The following is a 19,061-nucleotide window of genomic DNA, read 5'->3' as shown; positions in this document are numbered from 1 at the left end:
ATGAGGGGCCACCGACAGGGCGAGGGGTTCACCTTACGGAGCGGGCAACAGCAACAAACAATGTCAACAATCGGCCGTTCTGCAAAGCTGCGTCCCATTTCCTGTCTTGGATCCCCCACAAACGCCGGCGGCGGGGGAACGGACCGTGTTTCCTATCCAAGGCCTTTGGCTTATGATAAGACAGCTATGTGCACCAGGGGTTGCTCATGTCGTTGTTCTAAATGCCCTTAAAGAAATCAAAGGCGCCGACTTCATTCCATGAAGGCTTGCCGGCGCGATCGGCCCAGTAGCCTTTGACATTATGTCCATGATGAAACCTTTTGACCTTCAATAATAATGATAATAATGACCTCATGAAAGATAAATCTTGTGAACCCTGAGACTGCTACTGTGATGAAGGGCTTCACGAATACAGCTGCCTTGACTGTTATCGACATAGAATGCATATATTCCCAGTTTTTTTTTAATCTATGTGTTTATTTCTTCTTGCTGATGCATGGGGGGGGGGGGAGACAACATGGCCTCCCCATCCCCACCCTCGCATGCCTCGCTGCCATCTGCTCCGTCTCAAGGTGAACACTGATGTTCACTCAGTAATGACTGGCTGAATTCACATTCCTGCAGGGAGGGAAGAAAGCACCCAACACTTAAGAGTGCTCGGTGGATGGGCTGAGGAGATGACGGAGGTGGAGGTGGCGGTGGCGGTGGTGGTGGTAGTGTGTGTGTGAATGGGGATGAGGTTTGTGGTGGTAGTATGTATTTTAGTGGTGTTAGTGGTTTTGGAAGTGTGTGTGTGTGTGTGCGCCTGACTACGGGCTGTATGTTGGTGGTAGTGTGTGTACAGGAGAGGGGGTGTGGTCAGGCCGCGATGCACTTTCCATAATCCAAACATAATCCCCCCCACGGGCTTGAAACAATAAGGGGGAGGGGGGGAATCTTAGGGCAACGAGCGGTCGGTCCACCAACGCCGACACTGTGTGTGTGTGTGTGTGTGTGTGTGTGTGTGTGAGAGAGAAGAGAAGATCTTGGTCTTGGTGTGTCACACACACACACACACACACACACACACACACACACACACACACACACACACACACACACACACACACACACACACACACAGCCGAGCCTCTTCTCCCCCAAGTAATGACAGGGTCCCGGAGCAGCCGGCGAAGGGGAGTAGAGGAAGAGAGGGCTTTGGGGGTGGGGGTGGGGGGGTGGTGGGGGGGTTGGGGCGGTGGGAAAGCGCTCCCACTTCAACAACACAGCTAACCCACGTTTTGGCTGCGATCCAGGCGATCCAAGAATGTTCCGCGTTGAGAGAGAGTCTTCCAAAGAGGACGCCCGGACGACCCCAGGAGAGACCGTAGTGTTCTCTCCCCTTACTGGCGGGGAAAGGCTGTTCAAAGCCAGCCCACCACCACTTCCCCCAATGTACGTTCACGGTCAACGACAACACAACAAACTCTCAAAGTCCACAGGCTGTTGCCCGGCCCTCTGCTCCTCATGTGCACAGAGATCCAGTGAGCCAGATCCGGTGGAAAGGGTTGGTTTTTTTTTTACGACCACGATGTAGAACAATATTGTGCAACGTTCAGAGGAGGATACGTGCGTTTAGAGATCGACACTGTGCATACTTTGTGGAGAAGAAAACGGCCCTTCTCCCAGAGAGGGAGGGAGTGAGTGGGAGAATGGATAGATGAGGAGAGAGAGAGAGAGAGAGAGAGAGAGAGGAGGGAGATGGTTGGTGCAGAGGACAGGCGACAGGAGAGCGACATGAGAGAGGGAGAAAGAGGATGACCATAAACGTAGAAACACAGATGCAAACTCCTCCACACATCCATGCAACAAAGACAACTCCAGACCGAGCTCAGCCTGCGCCCCGGTTTATCTAGACCTACATCAGTGGACAAGTCCTTACCTGATCCGCTCACGTTTTAGGGGGTCCCAGTCCTCCGCTCTCTCCCTCTGGCGCTCACTCTCTCTCTCTCTCTCTCTCTCTCGTCTCTCTCTCGCACTCACTTAACAAACACAGACACACCGCCTGTGTGTCTGCAGCGACCTTCCGACAGGCAACTATCTCATTGACACAATTGTTGGTAACTCCTCACTGGTATAACCCCACCCACAACTACAGGGGGGAGAGAGAGAGAGAGAGAGAGAGAGAGAGAGAGAGAGAGAGAGAGAGAGAGAAGGGAGGAAGTGTGTACTTGTTGGAATGAGGGATGCCCGTTTTTTTTTTGGCCATTGTCTTGTTTCTTTTGGCTTAGAGCACTCAGAAAGGGCTGGCTCTGTGTGTGTGTGTGTGTGTGTGTGTGTGTGTGTGTGTTGGGAGGGGGGTCATCCTAAGACAAACACTGTTGTCTGAGATCAAAGTCTCCTCTCATGTCTTGACTTAAGCCTGGTGTTTTTCCACCAACATCTTTGTCATTACACCAAAGTGCTTTGGCTTCAAAGTAAGAGTCCACTCGGCCAACAAAGATAAAATAAAGGCGAAGAACTTTAAAAACCAACACTTCTTGCCTCAAATAGGCTCATATATTCACACATATCCACACACAATTTATATAGCACTCTCTTATTTAGTAGTACTCTTATTTGTTTACCTACTGACACACATGTGGCTAAATATTTAAGGACCATCTGGAAGAATAAAATGCTCTCTGGTCGTATTTTTCTTCCCGTGCTTTTGAAGTTGACAGCTTGAGATCCTTCAAGTTCACAGAGGGAAACCTCCACGCAGTCACCTCCAATATCACTGTCAAATAAACATAAACAACATATACAAAGACAGACGTTCATAACTTATGGTCCCTGAATGTGCATCACTTTGTTTAGCCAACTTAATCAACTCAAATGTCATTTTTAAATAGTTTGTGGGGAATCTGATTTTAACTTTTTGTGAGAAAAGGTAAACAATGTATCATGGGATATTTATTCACCTATAAGGCAAATATGAAACGTAAGTTTGAAGAAATTCTGATATTAGAAAAAGCAGTTTTACTATTTTCTAGTTCCCTGTCCTCATTTAGTTGATTTTTGTGCTGATAGAGTAGAAAGAGTAAAACACATTTCAAGTTTTCTCATGTTTCTCAAATTACATTTTTACATCTCCCATTGAAAGCAACGTTTTAAATTATCTCTAGATTTGTTTTCTTTAGACCTCCCCTAGATAAATAAAAAATGACGTCACCCTACACAAAATTTAATGGCGCCAATGCAGTTGTAACCATTTCACCGCCAGAGGGCAGTAAATGTCTTTACTCCCCTGAAAGGCATTTTTAGACAGGCTTTGGGCCACACTGTGTTGTTCTGTTTTTGCGATTTACTGTGGACTGTGTTTTATTGTATTTTATTATATTACTGTAAAGCACCCTTTGTCTCCAGTGTGTGACAGGTGTATAAATATTTACTTACTTACTTAAAGATTTACTTACTTGATAGACAAATGACTTACCTACACAATTGACGCCAATGCAGTTGTAACACCATAACGCCACCAGAGGGCAGTAAATCCCTGCAAGGATAGAGGAACGCATCGAATCAATATTAAAATGTTTTATGTGAGATTTCTGTTTTCGATTTAGTTCCGTCTTAAATCAGCATATTACAGGTAAACTGTGTGAGTGAAAACATAACTCCAGGTTGTTTCATATAATATCACACTGGCTCTCTGTAGAAAAGAAGACAAACACACTGATTTGTGTGGCTCTCTAATGCAACAAAGGCTACATTTGAATCATGAGACAAATGTCGGAAAAGGCAGCATAGTCTTGAGGAAATTATAATTTTTAATAATTTCATATATAATTGAATATCATAATCATCATATTTATAGTATATTATCTGCCCAATTACACAAAATGTGTTATGTTATGTTGTGCCTCATCTCATAACATTTTATTTGAGCGATTTGAGCGAAAGTCACAAACTCTGCTGTGCAGCTGGAGTGAAATTCCAGGAGTTCACTGTGGTGGTTGTCCACCAGATATGACAGCTCCTGGAGTTCCCTGTTTATACCAATTAACCACAGGTTCGATTCCTTCCCAGTCTACCAAGCTCTACCTCCGTCCGAACTGGAAATCTCCGCACCGTTTTGTAAATCAAACAAAACACAGGCCCACACAGTCTCAGGCTTTGAACGATCACTTCCAAAGACACAATGGTAGGAGGACTTTGCAACGCAACACTGATCTCTATGTTATTATCATTATTAATAGAATCGGTCGCGGCTTTGTTGTTCGTCGAGCGACAGGTTAGCAGACAGAGCGACCCGCAGCGGAACAAGGCCATTCTGGAGATGCTACACATCGACAAAGTGTCTGCTAGCCATCACCAGGCCAGGCCGCATCCCTACATGAGGCGCGTTTATGAACTCTTGGAGACGCCGGAAGCGCAGGACTGGAAGGATGAGGATGGGACGCTGGTGCAGAGCTTTCGGAGCGTCCCTGGTAATGGATCCAAGTTGTGGTTTATTTTATTGTCATTGGCAGAATGTTTAAACACATTTGTGGAAAGCAGTGTAGTCAGGGGTGTGGCTGGGGTGGCTCCCCCCAAAACGATTTTAAAAGTTCAAATCCTAACAGTAAGATGATTGTGATATTCAATGCTACCAAATGTTTATATTTTACTTTCCTGGATCGGGGACTGTTTATCCGATGTAAAATGTCGAAAACAATCCTCCCCCCCCCCCCCCCAGGTGAAGCGGGCGCGCCTCCCGGCTGGATCTGGTTCAACCTCACCGGCGTCGACCCGTCCACGTTCCCCGGCGGGGCCGAGCTGGTCCTGTTCCGCAAAAACCTGCACCCCTCCCCGCTGAGTGTGAGCGTGGCCCTGCACGGCCTCGCCCACGCCGCCGCCGCCCCCCCGCCGGCCACCACCAGGGGGGAGGAGGGAGTCGCGTTGGACGAGAGGCGGCTGCGTCTGGACCGCCGCCCGGCGACGGGCTACGACGTGTTCCGCGCCGGGTCCCCGATAGGGCTGCTGGCCCCGGGGCCCGGCCTGGGGTCGATGGCGTCGGTGGGCTTCCAGCTCCGCTACACCGACGAGGGAGGGAGCCTGGTGCTTCACGAGGCCCTCACCCAGAGCCTGTACTCCCTGGGCCCGCGGGGGTCCCCCAGGGAGCCCCTGCTGGTGCTGTACCGCGTGCACCCGACGGAGATCCACCCCGACACCCAGACACCACCGCTCCCCTCCTCCGCCCCGACACCCACGCCTCGGGTCCCAGACTGAGGCCTCCTGGGTCTGATCAGTGTATAGCAGGTCTATAATCAGGTCTATAATCAGGGCTACATAGAAGACTGAAGTCCACCCCCACCCCCACCCCCAAATAATAGACCCTATAACCCATGTAATATTTTTTACTTATATTGTACTATATTATCACTTCTATTGGTGTCAAAGCATATATGTGTAAAATGTGTATTTGTGTCTTGTCTTAACTTCCTTGATCTGCCAGCAGCACGCTATTAGTCAAAAATAATAATTTTCTTGGTGATTTAATCTCCAAAATACAACCAATCAACCAATCAACCAATCAACAGGCTGCCCGTCTGGTAGAACAGAGTAGGCCTATATGACAATTACAATAAAAATACAATGCAAACATCCTCTTTTAATAAGCATACTTCTTATTAATAAAAAAAAAAGCATAGAAAGTGATAAACGACACTATAGCTATTTTTTAGTAATTATAGTCATAATCATTCTTTTTATCTGCCTATTGTTATGACTGCCGCTCTACCGCCTGGGAACAGGAAGCGCCTCGCCAACCCGGCAATATGATTGGCTGGCGCCTGCGTCTTTCATTGTGCGTTCAAACCAATCCTGGACAACAAACAAGGTCCCGTTAAAACCTATGTGGGTGCGATTGCATTTGCATCTTGCCAGGAAAAATCCAGATAATGGATCCTTTCTAAGACCGCGCCGTCGTCGTCGCTGTTACACAGTTATTGTTGGTAGTATAGGAGTATAATCGATGGATTATTAGTGTCGTTTCGTGCGTGGTCCGGCTCATTTCCACCGGAACAAACCGGGCAATCCTGCACTGGGTGGTGATGAGTCTCCGAGGCGGTGAACCTGTTCCTCGGTGCGCACAAAGCCTGTAGTCGGGCCGGATTTCTACGAGCATACCGTGTACACGAATGATGCTCAAACATGACGGGGAATCACTACAAGGGCCACGAAGTCAGCTGCTGCATCAAATATTTCATTTTCGGATTCAACATCCTGTTTTGGGTAAGTATATTTCTAGCGGAGCTTCTGTGCGCGCCTCTGCAGGCCTGCAGGATGGGCACAATTACATGGGCAAAGGCGAAGGGCTGGCTCTCGTGAGGCCCGTTTTAGTCTGTTACGTATGACACAATCCCCTCTTCGATTTTATATTTGTCATTGGCGAACGGTGCATTCCTACTGGTGTGCGATTTTCCCCGTATTGATTTGAGTATTTTATTGTATTCGATCGTTATGTATAGGGGCAGCACAGTGGCCGGGTTGAGAGATAGACGCCGTTGGATGTAATCGGCTTTTGTCGCAGGCTGACAGGCAGCCAAAGGATTTTGCACGCTTATAATTCCCCCTGATATACCCATTAAAGTTAGTTGTGCTAAATTCCCCAAATTCGGTAAAGGACATGGGCTTTGTTTTGTAAAAAAAAATGTCAGGCTATAGAAGGACCTCCGCGTCGGTAGAAGTTGTCCCGCTGTCCCGGTCATCTTGACAATGCAGGTCAATATATAGTCATATGTATTGTTTGAAACACCCAACTCTGAATAGCGCTACTAGAATAAAATAAAGTACAAAATAGCGCACGTTTATAGGCAATTACATAAGCTCGGTTTATAACGACAATGATCCAAGTCTATTCCTAATTGATTCGACATGCCCGGGTTGTTTCCACAGCTACTGGGAATGGCCTTGGTTGCAATTGGACTGTGGGCATGGAGTGAAAAGGTGAGTGTTTTAACCGTTCGTTACAGTACCACAACCACACACAATCTTACAGAGAGGCCTACCATTCTGTGCTGTGAAACACATTCAGTCAAACAGTGAAATGTCCACCACCACCTATGGATGTGTGTTCTTTGTGCCTCCTCACCGACCCTGCGACCTAGGGGGTGCTATCCAACATCTCGTCCATCACGGACCTGGGGGGTCTGGACCCGGTCTGGCTCTTCATGGTGGTCGGGGGCGTGATGTTTATCCTGGGCTTCGCAGGGTGCATCGGAGCACTGCGGGAAAACACCTTCCTGCTCAAGTTTGTGAGTTTCCTTCAGAGATGGGCGAGGGAGAGAGAGAGAGAGAGAGAACAAAGTGAAACCATGTTCAGGTGCTGTGAGTGCTTTGTAAGGTCAACGCACCGCCACTAAAGAGTTGTGTATATATAAACATATAATTTCAGATACAACACACATTGATTCAAGAATCCTTTGTCGTGAGTCACTTTATAATCATATAATAATAATTGCATGATATAGTGCAGTGGTTTCCAACTAGGGGTATGTGAGCATGTTTTGGTTGGTTATACACCCACAAAACACAAAACCTACTATAAATATGAATATTTGTAGAATTCCGTAAACATCAGGTCTTTGCTGATCAGTGAAGTCATGACCAGAAATAGAAGTATGCCCCTTCAAACGCCTATAGGCCTAATATTAATAATGAAGCAAAATTATTACAATAATATGATTCGTTAGAAGGAAAACATTTACATGGGGTCGAAAGAGGAGAAAAGGCTGGGAAAACGAGTTGTGTATTAGTGTATTCTATCTCATAATTCTATTTTTTCTGAAAAAGCCAATAGAATTTCAAAAAACAAAATCAAAGACGCACTGAACTGACCCAGTCTCTCCTGCCGTAGTTCTCGGTGTTCCTGGGCATCATCTTCTTCCTGGAGCTGACCACGGGCGTGCTAGCCTTCGTGTTCAAGGACTGGATCAAGGACCAGCTCAACCTGTTCATCAACAACAACATCCGGGCGTACCGGGACGACATTGACTTGCAGAACCTCATCGACTTCACCCAGGAATACGTACGTTAGGGTAGACTCACCCAGGAATACGTACGTTAGGGTAGACTCACCCAGGAATACGTACGTTAGAGTGGGGGTCCTACTGTGGTGAGGCGCGGGGGGGGATAGATAGATAGATAGGTAGGAACTTTATTAATCCCTCAGGAAGGTTCCCTCAGGAAATTGCACTTCCAGCAGCAGCAAACACCGTGTTACAAATAGAATAAGAGTACAAAATACAAAATAGAATAAGAGTAAAAACAAGTATAAAAACAAGTTGAAATTTGCAAAAGTACTAAATGCTAAAATGCGGTGGAGACATAATGGACTGTGCGTCCAGAGTTGTGAGGAAGAGATTCAAGAGAATTTCTGGGACCAAAGTTGCGGGTCGACACCCATTCCTAAATGTTTCCCCCCCCCCCACCACAGTGGGACTGCTGTGGGGCGTTTGGTCCGGACGACTGGAACCTCAACATCTACTTCAACTGCACTGACGCCAACCCCAGCCGCGAGAAGTGTGGCGTGCCGTTCTCCTGCTGCACTAAAGACCCCGCGGTACGCACACACACACACACACACACACACACACACACACACACACAATCTCAACAAATGAAGGGGGTCTGGACAATTGGAATTCTTTAATTGTCGTAAAAATATTTTGAACCTCAGCCATTATGACATTGATTGATTTTTTGTATGTAGCTAATGCAATATCATTGCCTGACGTCACCAGACCACTGCGCAAATTCATATTACTCTGAAATGTCTCAGTTCATTGTCGATTTCGAGGGACGTTATATTTGGCGCTGACCAAAAATGACAATGCAATTGGATAGACCTTCGGCCAATCAGAGCAGCGAAATGTGTGACCATCTTGAGCCATCTCGGTCTTATATAGAAATGCCTCAACGGCGCTCCCATGTTAGATCCCATCGTATCTAACCCGCCCCATGTTAGATCAACTGTTGTTGGTGATGGTAACCCTTTATAATGTCGTTCAGTTGGGTCCTTTAAAAGCCTTTAGTTTAACTAATTGTCAACATTCATTTGTAGATGATTTATAAGTGTTACTTCAAAGGGCACCTATTTTACAACCAGCTGTGATGATGTAGATTAGCCATGACAAGCCATGTCAAAACCGACCCTCTGGTGACATCACAAGTGGGAGAGTCCACCTAGATGTATAACAGAGGGCACCCGGCCAGTTGGTACAGTCCCCTGGAGGGGCTGATCCATCGTGGTACTTCTGTATATCCATGTTTTGTTAATGTTCGGGTCATCATTAACTCAAAGCTTATAAATGACTTATGACTGAACCTTATTTGAAAGGGTTACCGTGACGATTGGCCTGACCAAGGCCAGCTTTGAACAAGGGGGGGGGGGGGGGCGCAGAGCCATATGCCAGGGCAAATTAATCATGAGCTCGCAGATTTCTCTGGTTCCCTGGCCAGCAGTATCCTATCCATTAAGATGACATTACTCATGACACAATATCTAGCCATTAACATGGCAGACACAATTTATTGTTATACAGTCTATGAATTGACTTTGTTTTTACCATTACATAACATCACTGCGGTTGAGGCAATGTAATTGCTAATGATATAACCACTAGGACAAACACACGCATGTGAGAACCCACACGTTGTGGTGATGGTAATTTATTATAAATGGACACGTTGCTGTCACTTGAGTGAGTAAATGCATATTTTGTTCTCTTCCCATCTATAGGAGGATGTGATAAATACGCAGTGTGGTTATGACATACGAGCCAAACCGGTAAGTCCTCTCTCTCTCTCTCTCTCTCATATGTAGATAGTAGGTACCCATCTCGGCTCAGGATTCATGCGTCGTTATGCATCATTTACAGACGATCGCGCACAACATTTTAAACATCTGGTTACGCAGTTCTCTGGAAAACTAAAGACTCGACAAGGACACACTTCCCCGCAAAAACACATGGTCCCTTTCTTCTTATATGGAGAAATATTGCACAAAGCAAGGATTGAGCTGAAGCAATATTGTAAAGCCGACACAGAACACTTAGGTTTAAAGTAGGGCTCTGGTTATGTGTTACAATGGGAGTCCTATACGCTTGTGTGCAGAAAACAGATCAGGGGCCTCATTTATAAAGGTATCTGCGCACGAAAATGTTGCGGAAACAGGGATGAAATGTGCGTACGCATCTTTCACCGTCGTGATTTATAGAAAAATTCCTTGCGGAAAAGAGTGCGCAGTTCTACGCATCCTTTCACCCTGGAGTAAAGGTCCCGCAAAGTGTTTCAAACCGTGATCTCCGGAGACGACAACAGAAAGTTGGTGGCGGTAATGCACCATATCGGTTTGCAATCCGCCATTAACGCCAAAAGAAGAAGAACACGCTACCTCCCGACATAGACATCTGATATAAGATGTCTATGCCTCCCGATACCCAACTCATAGTATGTGGTGCGCACATTGCGCACCACATACTATGACTTCGGATTTATTTATTCATTTTATAAAAAGCACCCATTATGAAATATGAATTAAGGCAATATTATGTTCAACACACTACAACCCATTCAAATCACAATCCTCGGCCAGACCAACTGTATCACTTAAGTTGTATTAATTTTCCTGATACATATATATGTAGGCCTACATTAAATTAGCCTCTAGGACATAGTAATTAATTATCATATTGGCATAAGGCCAATAAATAATGCTCCTGTTGGCCTCTGTATTCTAACGGGCTAAAATATGGCAGCTTTGGAATTGCTCGAGAATTTAGCGAGGGGTATGAGACGCGAGCGCGTGTAATGCATGCGTGTGTTCCCGTGTAATGATAGGTCAGCAAAGGCTCCTTATATACTAGGAATATTCATTGATAATTAGCATTGACCTTATAAGGACTATTATGGGATGAACTTGGGAGGAGCATGGCGCTCGTGCACGCACGCCAAATTCAACACAAGTTGGTATTTATAACGAGAAGAGTGCGTACAGCTGTGCGCCGCACGGTTTTATAAATCGGAATATTTTTGTGCGTACGCACATTCTGAGGTTTGGGCGTACGCAATGTTTTAGGGAGGGTTTTACGCAGAGTTTTATAAATGAGGCCCCAGGTCATTGTAGATCAAAACATGGGCGGGGACCACACAGACAGATAAGCAGTCCAGTGGCCTTGACATGGCTAAGGAGGAGCGCATCGGCTTTCGTTGCATTCCACTGCCTTGACATGGGAGTCTCCCCTCACGTGAGAAAAAGGGAAATGAATCTGGATGGGTAAACACCGGCCCTTCCTCGCCTCCCAGGGTTTTCTCTGGTTCATCATAACAGCCTCCTCCGCACAGGAAACCTTCACACATACCCCTCTGAATTCCCCTACGCAGCCACTGTGATCACTAGGCAACGCCGTGTGTGTAAATACTTTAAGAGGTGTGCCTATTTTTGGGTTTGTTTGTACCTTAGTTTATTTGTCACACCTTTGTGTATATATATATATCAGTATATCAGTCGTTCAATAGTAGTTTTGTATTCCTATTTGTATTTGTGTATTCTCGTACGCTTTGCAAAGTCCTTCCTTTGCTGCGGCCGGGACCAGGATTTCCCGTCAGCGGTTGCTATTTGAAGCGTCATCCCGTCTCTTATCTCACACTGCGACGTGGGGACGTGATGATGGGGGGGGGAGGGGAGACGAAAATGGAGGAGGATGAGGATGAACCGTTTTTTTTGCCTGCAGGACGCCGAGCAGAAGGACTATATCAACGTGAAGGGCTGCGTGCCGCAGTTTGAGAAGTGGCTGCAGGACAACCTAACCCTGGTGGCGGGCATCTTCATCGGAGTGGCCCTGCTGCAGGTGGGCGCCACGCCGCCGCCAGAGACAGAGGGAGCCGTCGTTGTTAGGGAGACCCGGGCCGTGTCTTCATTGAGTTGATCCGTTTGTGTGTTTGTGTGTTTGTCGACGGATGCCCGATGTAGAAAATACACGCATTTTACGGCTGAGTTAGTTTTACTCGTTGTCCGCTCATGAGGAATTAATGCCCAACGTGGCCTGTTGTATTATTTATATTTATGACTTAGGAGATGGATTAACTGTTTGTTTTTTTTCCTTCTACTTATCTCTGCTGTTTGGATTTTGTTTCATTCAAATCTTCATTTTGAATCAACAGCAGGCCACATGGTGGACGCCGGCCAACTCACTCTCTCTTCTTTTGCCGTTCCACAGATTTTTGGCATTTGTTTGGCACAGAACCTAGTGAGTGACATTGAAGCTGTGCGGGCCAGTTGGTAAGTACAAAATAATAATAATAATCAAATTTTTATATATACATTACATTTCCCCCACAACACCCCATTCACAGCACTCCAGCCTGGTGGCTCACACACCCATTGATTTGTCGTCGTAAAGTTCACCATGTCATTAAGTGTCCATTTCACAATTGAATTGTGGAGGCCGCAATTGAGTTGAGGCTCGGCCATACTTTCCGTGTACGCAGAAAGCCGCAGATGTGCACTAATCGCGCAGAAGCCACGCGGCTCCGTTCATACCACCCTCGAGGCTCTGCTACGGTCTGTTAGGACCATCCTAACTCCATGGCAGTTGGTGGCGGTTATGCACATACAATGTTGGCCAAACACCATAAAAATCTAGAAGATTTTTGCACGCTAGGGAAGAAAATTTGCATTTTCAAGTTGAGGTTGAAGTCTGCAGGATTCCTCACCAGGAGTTCCAGAGACGCTGTTTGGATTTCTTTATGTTGTTTCACGGCGGAATAAAATTGATGGAGGTCATGGTGGAACTCCTCGCACAACCCCCCTCTCTTCAAAACAAGCGTCCGTTTTGTTGTCTGGAGCATGCGTAGTCAGAGCGCCTGCTAGATGTACAGTCTCGCAGATGACGACATTAACGCGGACCCTAGCGCACACGGAAACTATGAGTCAAGCTTTAGGTCTAAGAGTCTCGCTATAACAGAAGAATCTCAAACAGGAGTGGGTGTAACAGCCCTGTAAAGGTGCAGGAGAGCTGTGGAAAATGCTAGCAGTTAATAAGACTTTATAGTAGCGACCACTGAGCTAAACATACAGTGGTCGACAACACACTGTAGCTAGCTAGCCGTAGCTAGCTTTTATTCCCCCTTTTTAAAAGGATGCAATGACACATTTTGAATCTCTGAATACAATTGAGACAAAAGGACTACGATAAGTTATTTATTGTTAGAAGGGGCGAAACATGACATGTCATATTGGTGAGTGTTCCCATTTCAATTTCAACTAAATTTTCTCAGCAAAAACGCAACGCGTCAAAGCAGGTCGTCTGCCAATAACGCCCCATAAACACATCATCCTCATACAGCTTACAGCGCTAGATGCTAGAAGCGTCTCCCTTGGCAACTGTCCTTCTCACCTCATTGTGCCTCATGTTCATCCTCCTCCACCCGTTCTCCCTCAGGGTGCCCCCCCACCCTATCATCACATGCCGGCCCCCACCCCATGCGGGAAAGAGCTCCAAGGCTTACTACCACGCATGAGCGAGGGAGACACACACACACACACACACACGCGCAGGCATGTGTTTTGTGGCCGGTGGGTGAAAAAAAAACAACTACGAAAACCCCCCCAGAATTATGTGTTTCCTTGGTAGTTTATTTTGTGTGTGTTTGGTGTCGTGTCGTGCCGTGGTTTAGACCTCAGATGTGTGTGTGTCGGCAGCACCTAGTGTTAGCCGTAGTGTTAGCATTAGCGGTGCTCATTCAGAGATGAAAAGAAGGCAGGAAAAAAAAAAAAAGGTCTGTAGATCTACTCTGCAGGCTTCCTGGTGGACACAGCAGTACACGGTGACGTTGTCTCATATATACACAACGGGCAGTGCACTTTGGATTTTGGCTCTGATGAATAATAGCCGGCCAGGGAAATGTGTTTAATGAGAGTGCCCAGCGCACCGCATAGTTCAGTGACCATTACCGTCTGAAGTCGTAAAACTAGAGGTCCACGTTTATGATGCTTTGTTTAAGACGGAAGACATTGCATTTGGTGTTGCTTCAGACAACTGGCACCTTTACAAGGGTGCATTCTCTGACTATTACTTAGCAGTTATGTTTCTTGTTTAATATTTAACATGTAGTTTGCCTATAGCGTGGGAACCAGACTATTCTGTCAACTGTTGTCAAGTGTTATCTGTTATCTGATTTGGGAGTCTGGCCCCCCTCCCATTCAGACAGATCTCCCGCAATCAGAACCCTTTATCTCAAATGGGGCGGGTTTGACACGAGGAGTGCCCTTGAGGCAGTTTTGTAAACAGCCAAGATGGCTGCCGCTGATGTGGAACGGTCTGTTGAATCCGCTATCACGACAGTATCAAACGAACTGGACGGTGTATCTGATTTTTAAAGAAGACCAAACCACTGTGCTTGAAGCTGAAATCAATAGGAAAGATGTGTTTGCCATATTTCTGACAGGATTTGACAAAGGTTTAATTTACCAACCGTCGCTGATGGCTACATCACATGCTTTTTTGCATGCATTTTCAAATTGGTTTAGGGAGGTCAAGGTTTGTCAACATAGGTGGAGGCATCTGTGAAGATTAGAAAACAACCAATCAACGGCTTGTAGACGTAACTGATCTAAAATAACTGATCTGACCTAACAGAACTTTTTCAACACTTCCCCTTCCAGCTTCTAGTTTGGGCAGTTCTTCCCGCAATGAGACTTAATGTGCTTTCTCACTTTCATTTCTCATTCATACTTCTATCAACTGTGGTTTTCCTGCATCAACGTAACCCAATTTCTCTCACTTTCTCTTCAACTCTGGGTGTCGTAGTGAATATACATGTTTGAATGTGTTCTAATAATTAACCCTACCCTGTTGTTAGTTCCTTGTAGCTCTATTAGAGTGTTAGCTATAGTATGTGATAACTGCTTTTCTCTTCATCAATAAACCCGGTGGTTTCCTCCTCTTTCTCTCCTCCGCAGCTTTTTTACCTAACACTGACGCCGTTCTTACAGTCCTACAGGTACATTCTAAATCTAATCCATTTAATTAGCATTTCTTTTATTATTATTAAAGGGGTAGTGTGTAAGATTTAGTGGCACCTAGTGGTGAGGTTGCCGATTGCAACCTCACCGTTGGAGAGGACCCGCTCCCTATGTAGATATAAAGGGCTACAGTAACGAAAGCAATATTCAAGGAATTTACGAATCAAAACAAACTCATGAATATTATATTCCATTCTCCGTTCTGAGTCCGTTCTGCTAGATGCCACAAAATGTTACACTCTACACCTTTAACAGAGTAGTATGGATTTACTAAACATTATAAACGGAGACTCCTGAGCTCGGGGGGAGTCATTTGAATTGGGTGATTGATGTCTGATCAGCTCCCAACATTTGGTATTCAATCTCTACTGTGAGGATGATCACCAATAACCTGATTCAAGCTGGTATTGATCGATTTCCGATATCTTTATCGGAAGCCATGCGTCAATAAAGTAAGCCATACAAATGCACTTATGTCTTCTTTTTTCCCCCCACCTTTAGGACGTTGCAGCTTGCATCTCTGAACATGGCGAGGAATCGAAGGCTTGACTATTTGGAAAGGAGTATTTACCAATCACCTTCACCATTTGTTCTCTAAGAAACCAGCACCTTTAGTAACGCACTCGAAATACTGAACAATAGGTTATGTGGGGAGTTGAAGAGAATGGCTTTAGATGCACTTAACGTTCATAATGTCATCCTAGTTCAAAGTCTCAATTACCAGTGTTGAAGTTTTGATACATTTTTGAAAAACAATAGCATTGTATTTTTTAAAAACCTGTGGTAACGAAAACTAACGAACGTCGTGAACATCATCCTGTAGACCCGATGTTCGAGCGAAAAACGTAGAATATTTCTTTTTTTTTTGTCATAGCCAAAAAAAACAAAGGAGGTAGCTTTGCTCAACGTTCAGTGCTTGCCTCACCGTCCATTCCACTATTAGTCTTTGACTGTTGCACTAGCCGACGGAGTTCGGAAAAAAGAGGGACCTTCTTTGCGACGTTTTGTTCGCCCGTCATTTTGTTTGCAAAAAAAAAAAACAATTTCAAAAGAGGAGATTTTTGAGTTATGGTTTTAATTTATTCTTCACTGTAAAAAAAAAAAAAGAATAAAAAAGCCCTCAACAGTCAACATGTTTTGTATAAATCCGGGGGTGAAAAAAAAGGAACAACCACTACACAAAATATTTAGGGTCAAGAACCACAGTGATTTCACATGCCGCATTGTAACGATAAGTCGCCCCACACATCACCTAGAACACTTTTGAACCTTTCCGAACCGTTTTAAGAAACAGGTGCAGCGCCGGTGACGGCATCGGTTTGAACATGCGTGACGCTTTGTGTGTGCGTTTTTTTTTTGGTTTCTTCGTGGGGGATTCAGTCTTTACTGTGGTGAAAACTTTTCTTGTTTTTTTGTCGGTGGTTTTCTTCAGCCCCATTACTTTGGTTCATTTTCATTGTTCCCCGCTTTATATTTGAGCATACAATGTGATGTGGCATAGCCCGTGTGAGATTTCATTTGACATTTTAAAGTTTAATTTGATGTTTTTATAACTGTGTGGTGGTGCACAATGAGAAAGAGAAGAGAGCGAGAGAGAAAACCGCCCAGATTGTGTCCAGCCGTGAAGTCATGGCTGGTTGGGTTGGTGACTGCTACAGAACGTATATTGATGTCTATAAATGGACCCCAGTGCAGTACCGGATCGTTTAGACCCCCTATATTGTCGTCTTGGTAACACGTGAATACTTCTGAATGATCTCACTTGTGTTTCGTAGGCCCCCCCCCCACTGACCATGTTGAATTTACATTACTAAAGGACCCACACACACAAACACAAACACACAGAGACCCACACACAATACAGACACACACACACACACACACACACACACACAGCGTTTTAATACAACTACCTCCTCTCCATCACATCATCATTTCTTGTAAAAAAAAAAAAAAAGTTAACTGGATGAAATTTGAATAGTTAATATTCATTAATAAAGGTGACAACAAAATGTTTGTTTTCTCCCCCTTTCTTGAGTTATTCTTACGTGGAGCATCAAATATATCGTTTACAAAACGGTTAAATGTCAAAAGGTTTCAAATGTTTAATGAATGATAGATATATCTACATAGATATAGATCTATATAGACAGATATCGATGTCTATATAGATATAGATCTATAATAGATAATAGATCGATATATATGAATACATAGCAGGTTCCAAGTCATAATAATCCAAAATCAAACAAAGACACTAATCAATACACCATGATCACCAGCAATCATCTTTTAATTATCTATGCTTAGTTTACAATCCTCCAAATGTACATCTCGTGACATTTACAACAAACACTTACGTCTACACAACTCAACGCGTTTACTGTGGAGACCCCTCCTTGGTCGGTACGTGTATTCAGAAGGGTACAAATGGGATAGTTTTAACCGTTGGTTCGGACAAAAAGAAGGATTTCAATAAACAAAAAGACACCCAGACTGTTCAGTAGCGTGTCCCACAGGGGACATGAGAGGAGTCCCCCGTTAGGGCCGGCCTACGCTGCTGTAAACATCCCAACGTCGCCAGAGACGCCCCCCCCACCCTCCCCTCCCGCAATGGTACGATCCATCCATTGCGCATGAAAGATGGAAACCTATGTACCCCGGGGGGGCCGCTGAGAACTGAGGACCCAAACACAGAATTTCTCCCCTCTTGCCCGTTTGTATCGTGGATAACCGTTTCCGATCGTTTTGTTTCGAAATCAGCCGCCCCGATTTTGAACCAATGAGAGGCAGCGATGCTGTAACGTGGAAAAAATGCAGAGGACCTATGATTTTTTTGCCTGTGTTTGGTTATTCTTTGTGATCCCCCTCGGTTCCCCTGACGTCGCTGGCTCCTCACCGCCCACCCCGAGTAGTAAACAACATGCACACAAACCATGCACACGCACAGAGGACTGGGAGTGTGGCTTCTGCAGCCGCACACGTTTTTTCGGAAACGGTTTCGAACGTTACATGATTCGCTTTTTGAGCCAGAGGGACGGACTCGTCTTCGGAGCCCGCTTACCCGTCCTCATCCACAGATGAGCAAAACGGAGGTGTGTGTGTGTGTGTGTGTGTGTGTGTGTGTGTGTGTGTGTGTGTGTGTGTGTGTGTGTGTGTGTGTGTGTGTGTGTGTGTGTGTGTTGGGTGAGGCGAAGGGTTGAACTGGCCTAAGCAACATTGGAATCAAAGATCTGGGTTCAAAAAATGAATTCTTCAGCCCAATGGGAATCGCAACCAAAAACTAAAAAAGTAAAAAAATAAAAATAAAAAAATCATAAATTAACATTTTTTTTTAAAAAGAGGTTTTCACCGCTAGACTAGAAAAGTTTGCGTGGTGGGCGGTTTGGGCTCCGCTGTGGACCAATCAGACGAGGCCAACAGAACTAATGACATGCTCTTCTTGCGCTAGTCGTCGGCGGATGGCTAAAAGCGACACGGACACATGACCAGGGCAAATATCGTGAACGGCTAGCTTTACGTAGGAACAAAAGAAACAACAACAAAAAATAACATTTGTTTATATATATATATATATATATGTATATATATATATATATATATCATTAATTATTTTTTTCGCACATTTGTTTTTGTTCATTTTTTTGTCACTTTTTTTTCTTTTCAACGGGCTAACACGGCTATAGTGGTCGCTGGCGTCACAGCTATGGTCGTAAAAGAGTCGGCGTCTCGTAAATCTATTGCGTTGGGGGGTGTGGGGGTGTTGGGGGGGTGTTTACACACCGCCATGACGGTGCGGTGGGAGGTTGGGGTGGTCATGCACGGAGTGGGATTGGGGGGGGTGATGAGACAGAGTGTCGGGCGTTGTCGGGGGTTACAGCTCAGGAATGGGGAAGGCAGAGCAACCGTCGGAGGTGTGGGGGGGGGGGATCAGCTGGGGAAGGAGGACTGGCAGTTCACGGGAGAGGGATGGGGCGGGGGTGACATAACCTTGGCACATGACGATGAGTCATAGTATTTATTTTATTAG

General features: G+C 45.3%; 2 protein-coding genes across 3 annotated transcripts; both read left to right on the top strand.

Moving 5' to 3' along the window:
- Window positions 1-4,162: 4,162 nt before the first annotated feature.
- On the top strand, window positions 4,163-5,232 carry LOC311368692 (uncharacterized protein; the record flags this gene model as incomplete). The annotated part of the gene is made up of 2 exons (XM_084487485.1): window positions 4,163-4,451; window positions 4,700-5,232. The coding sequence occupies 2 exons, from the start codon at window positions 4,163-4,165 to the stop codon at window positions 5,230-5,232; spliced, it is 822 nt and encodes a 273-aa protein (XP_084343611.1).
- Window positions 5,233-5,869: 637 nt separating this feature from the next.
- tspan5a (tetraspanin 5a) lies at window positions 5,870-18,954 on the top strand. Of its 2 annotated transcripts, none has more exons than XR_014640014.1 (10): window positions 5,870-6,237; window positions 6,901-6,951; window positions 7,113-7,259; window positions 7,862-8,032; window positions 8,441-8,566; window positions 9,746-9,793; window positions 11,739-11,855; window positions 12,225-12,286; window positions 15,533-18,793; window positions 18,837-18,954. XR_014640014.1 is itself a non-coding variant. In XM_084487617.1 (10 exons), exons 1-9 carry the CDS (start codon window positions 6,157-6,159, stop codon window positions 14,979-14,981), a joined length of 816 nt encoding a protein of 271 aa, XP_084343743.1. In that variant the 5' UTR covers window positions 5,870-6,156; the 3' UTR covers window positions 14,982-15,009; window positions 15,533-15,668. The 2 variants fall into 2 exon arrangements, 1 of the variants encoding a protein (XP_084343743.1); XM_084487617.1 differs by lacking the exon at window positions 18,837-18,954 and adding an exon at window positions 14,969-15,009 and having other exon boundaries at window positions 15,533-15,668.
- Window positions 18,955-19,061: the final 107 nt, after the last annotated feature.

The sequence above is a fragment of the Micromesistius poutassou genome, assembly GCF_964030765.1.
Source record: "Micromesistius poutassou genome assembly, chromosome: 23".
NCBI lineage: Eukaryota > Metazoa > Chordata > Actinopteri > Gadiformes > Gadidae > Micromesistius > Micromesistius poutassou.
This window is presented reverse-complemented; position numbering and strand designations above follow the sequence as displayed.

Coding starts and splice junctions, on each gene's coding strand:
- tspan5a (XM_084487617.1), top strand. CDS start 6,157: ATGACGGGGAATCACTACAAGGGCCACGAAGTCAGCTGCTGCATCAAA. Junction 6,238..6,900: donor GATTCAACATCCTGTTTTGG/GTAAGTATATTT, acceptor TTGTTTCCACAG/CTACTGGGAATGGCCTTGGT. Junction 9,794..11,738: donor ATGACATACGAGCCAAACCG/GTAAGTCCTCTC, acceptor TTTTGCCTGCAG/GACGCCGAGCAGAAGGACTA.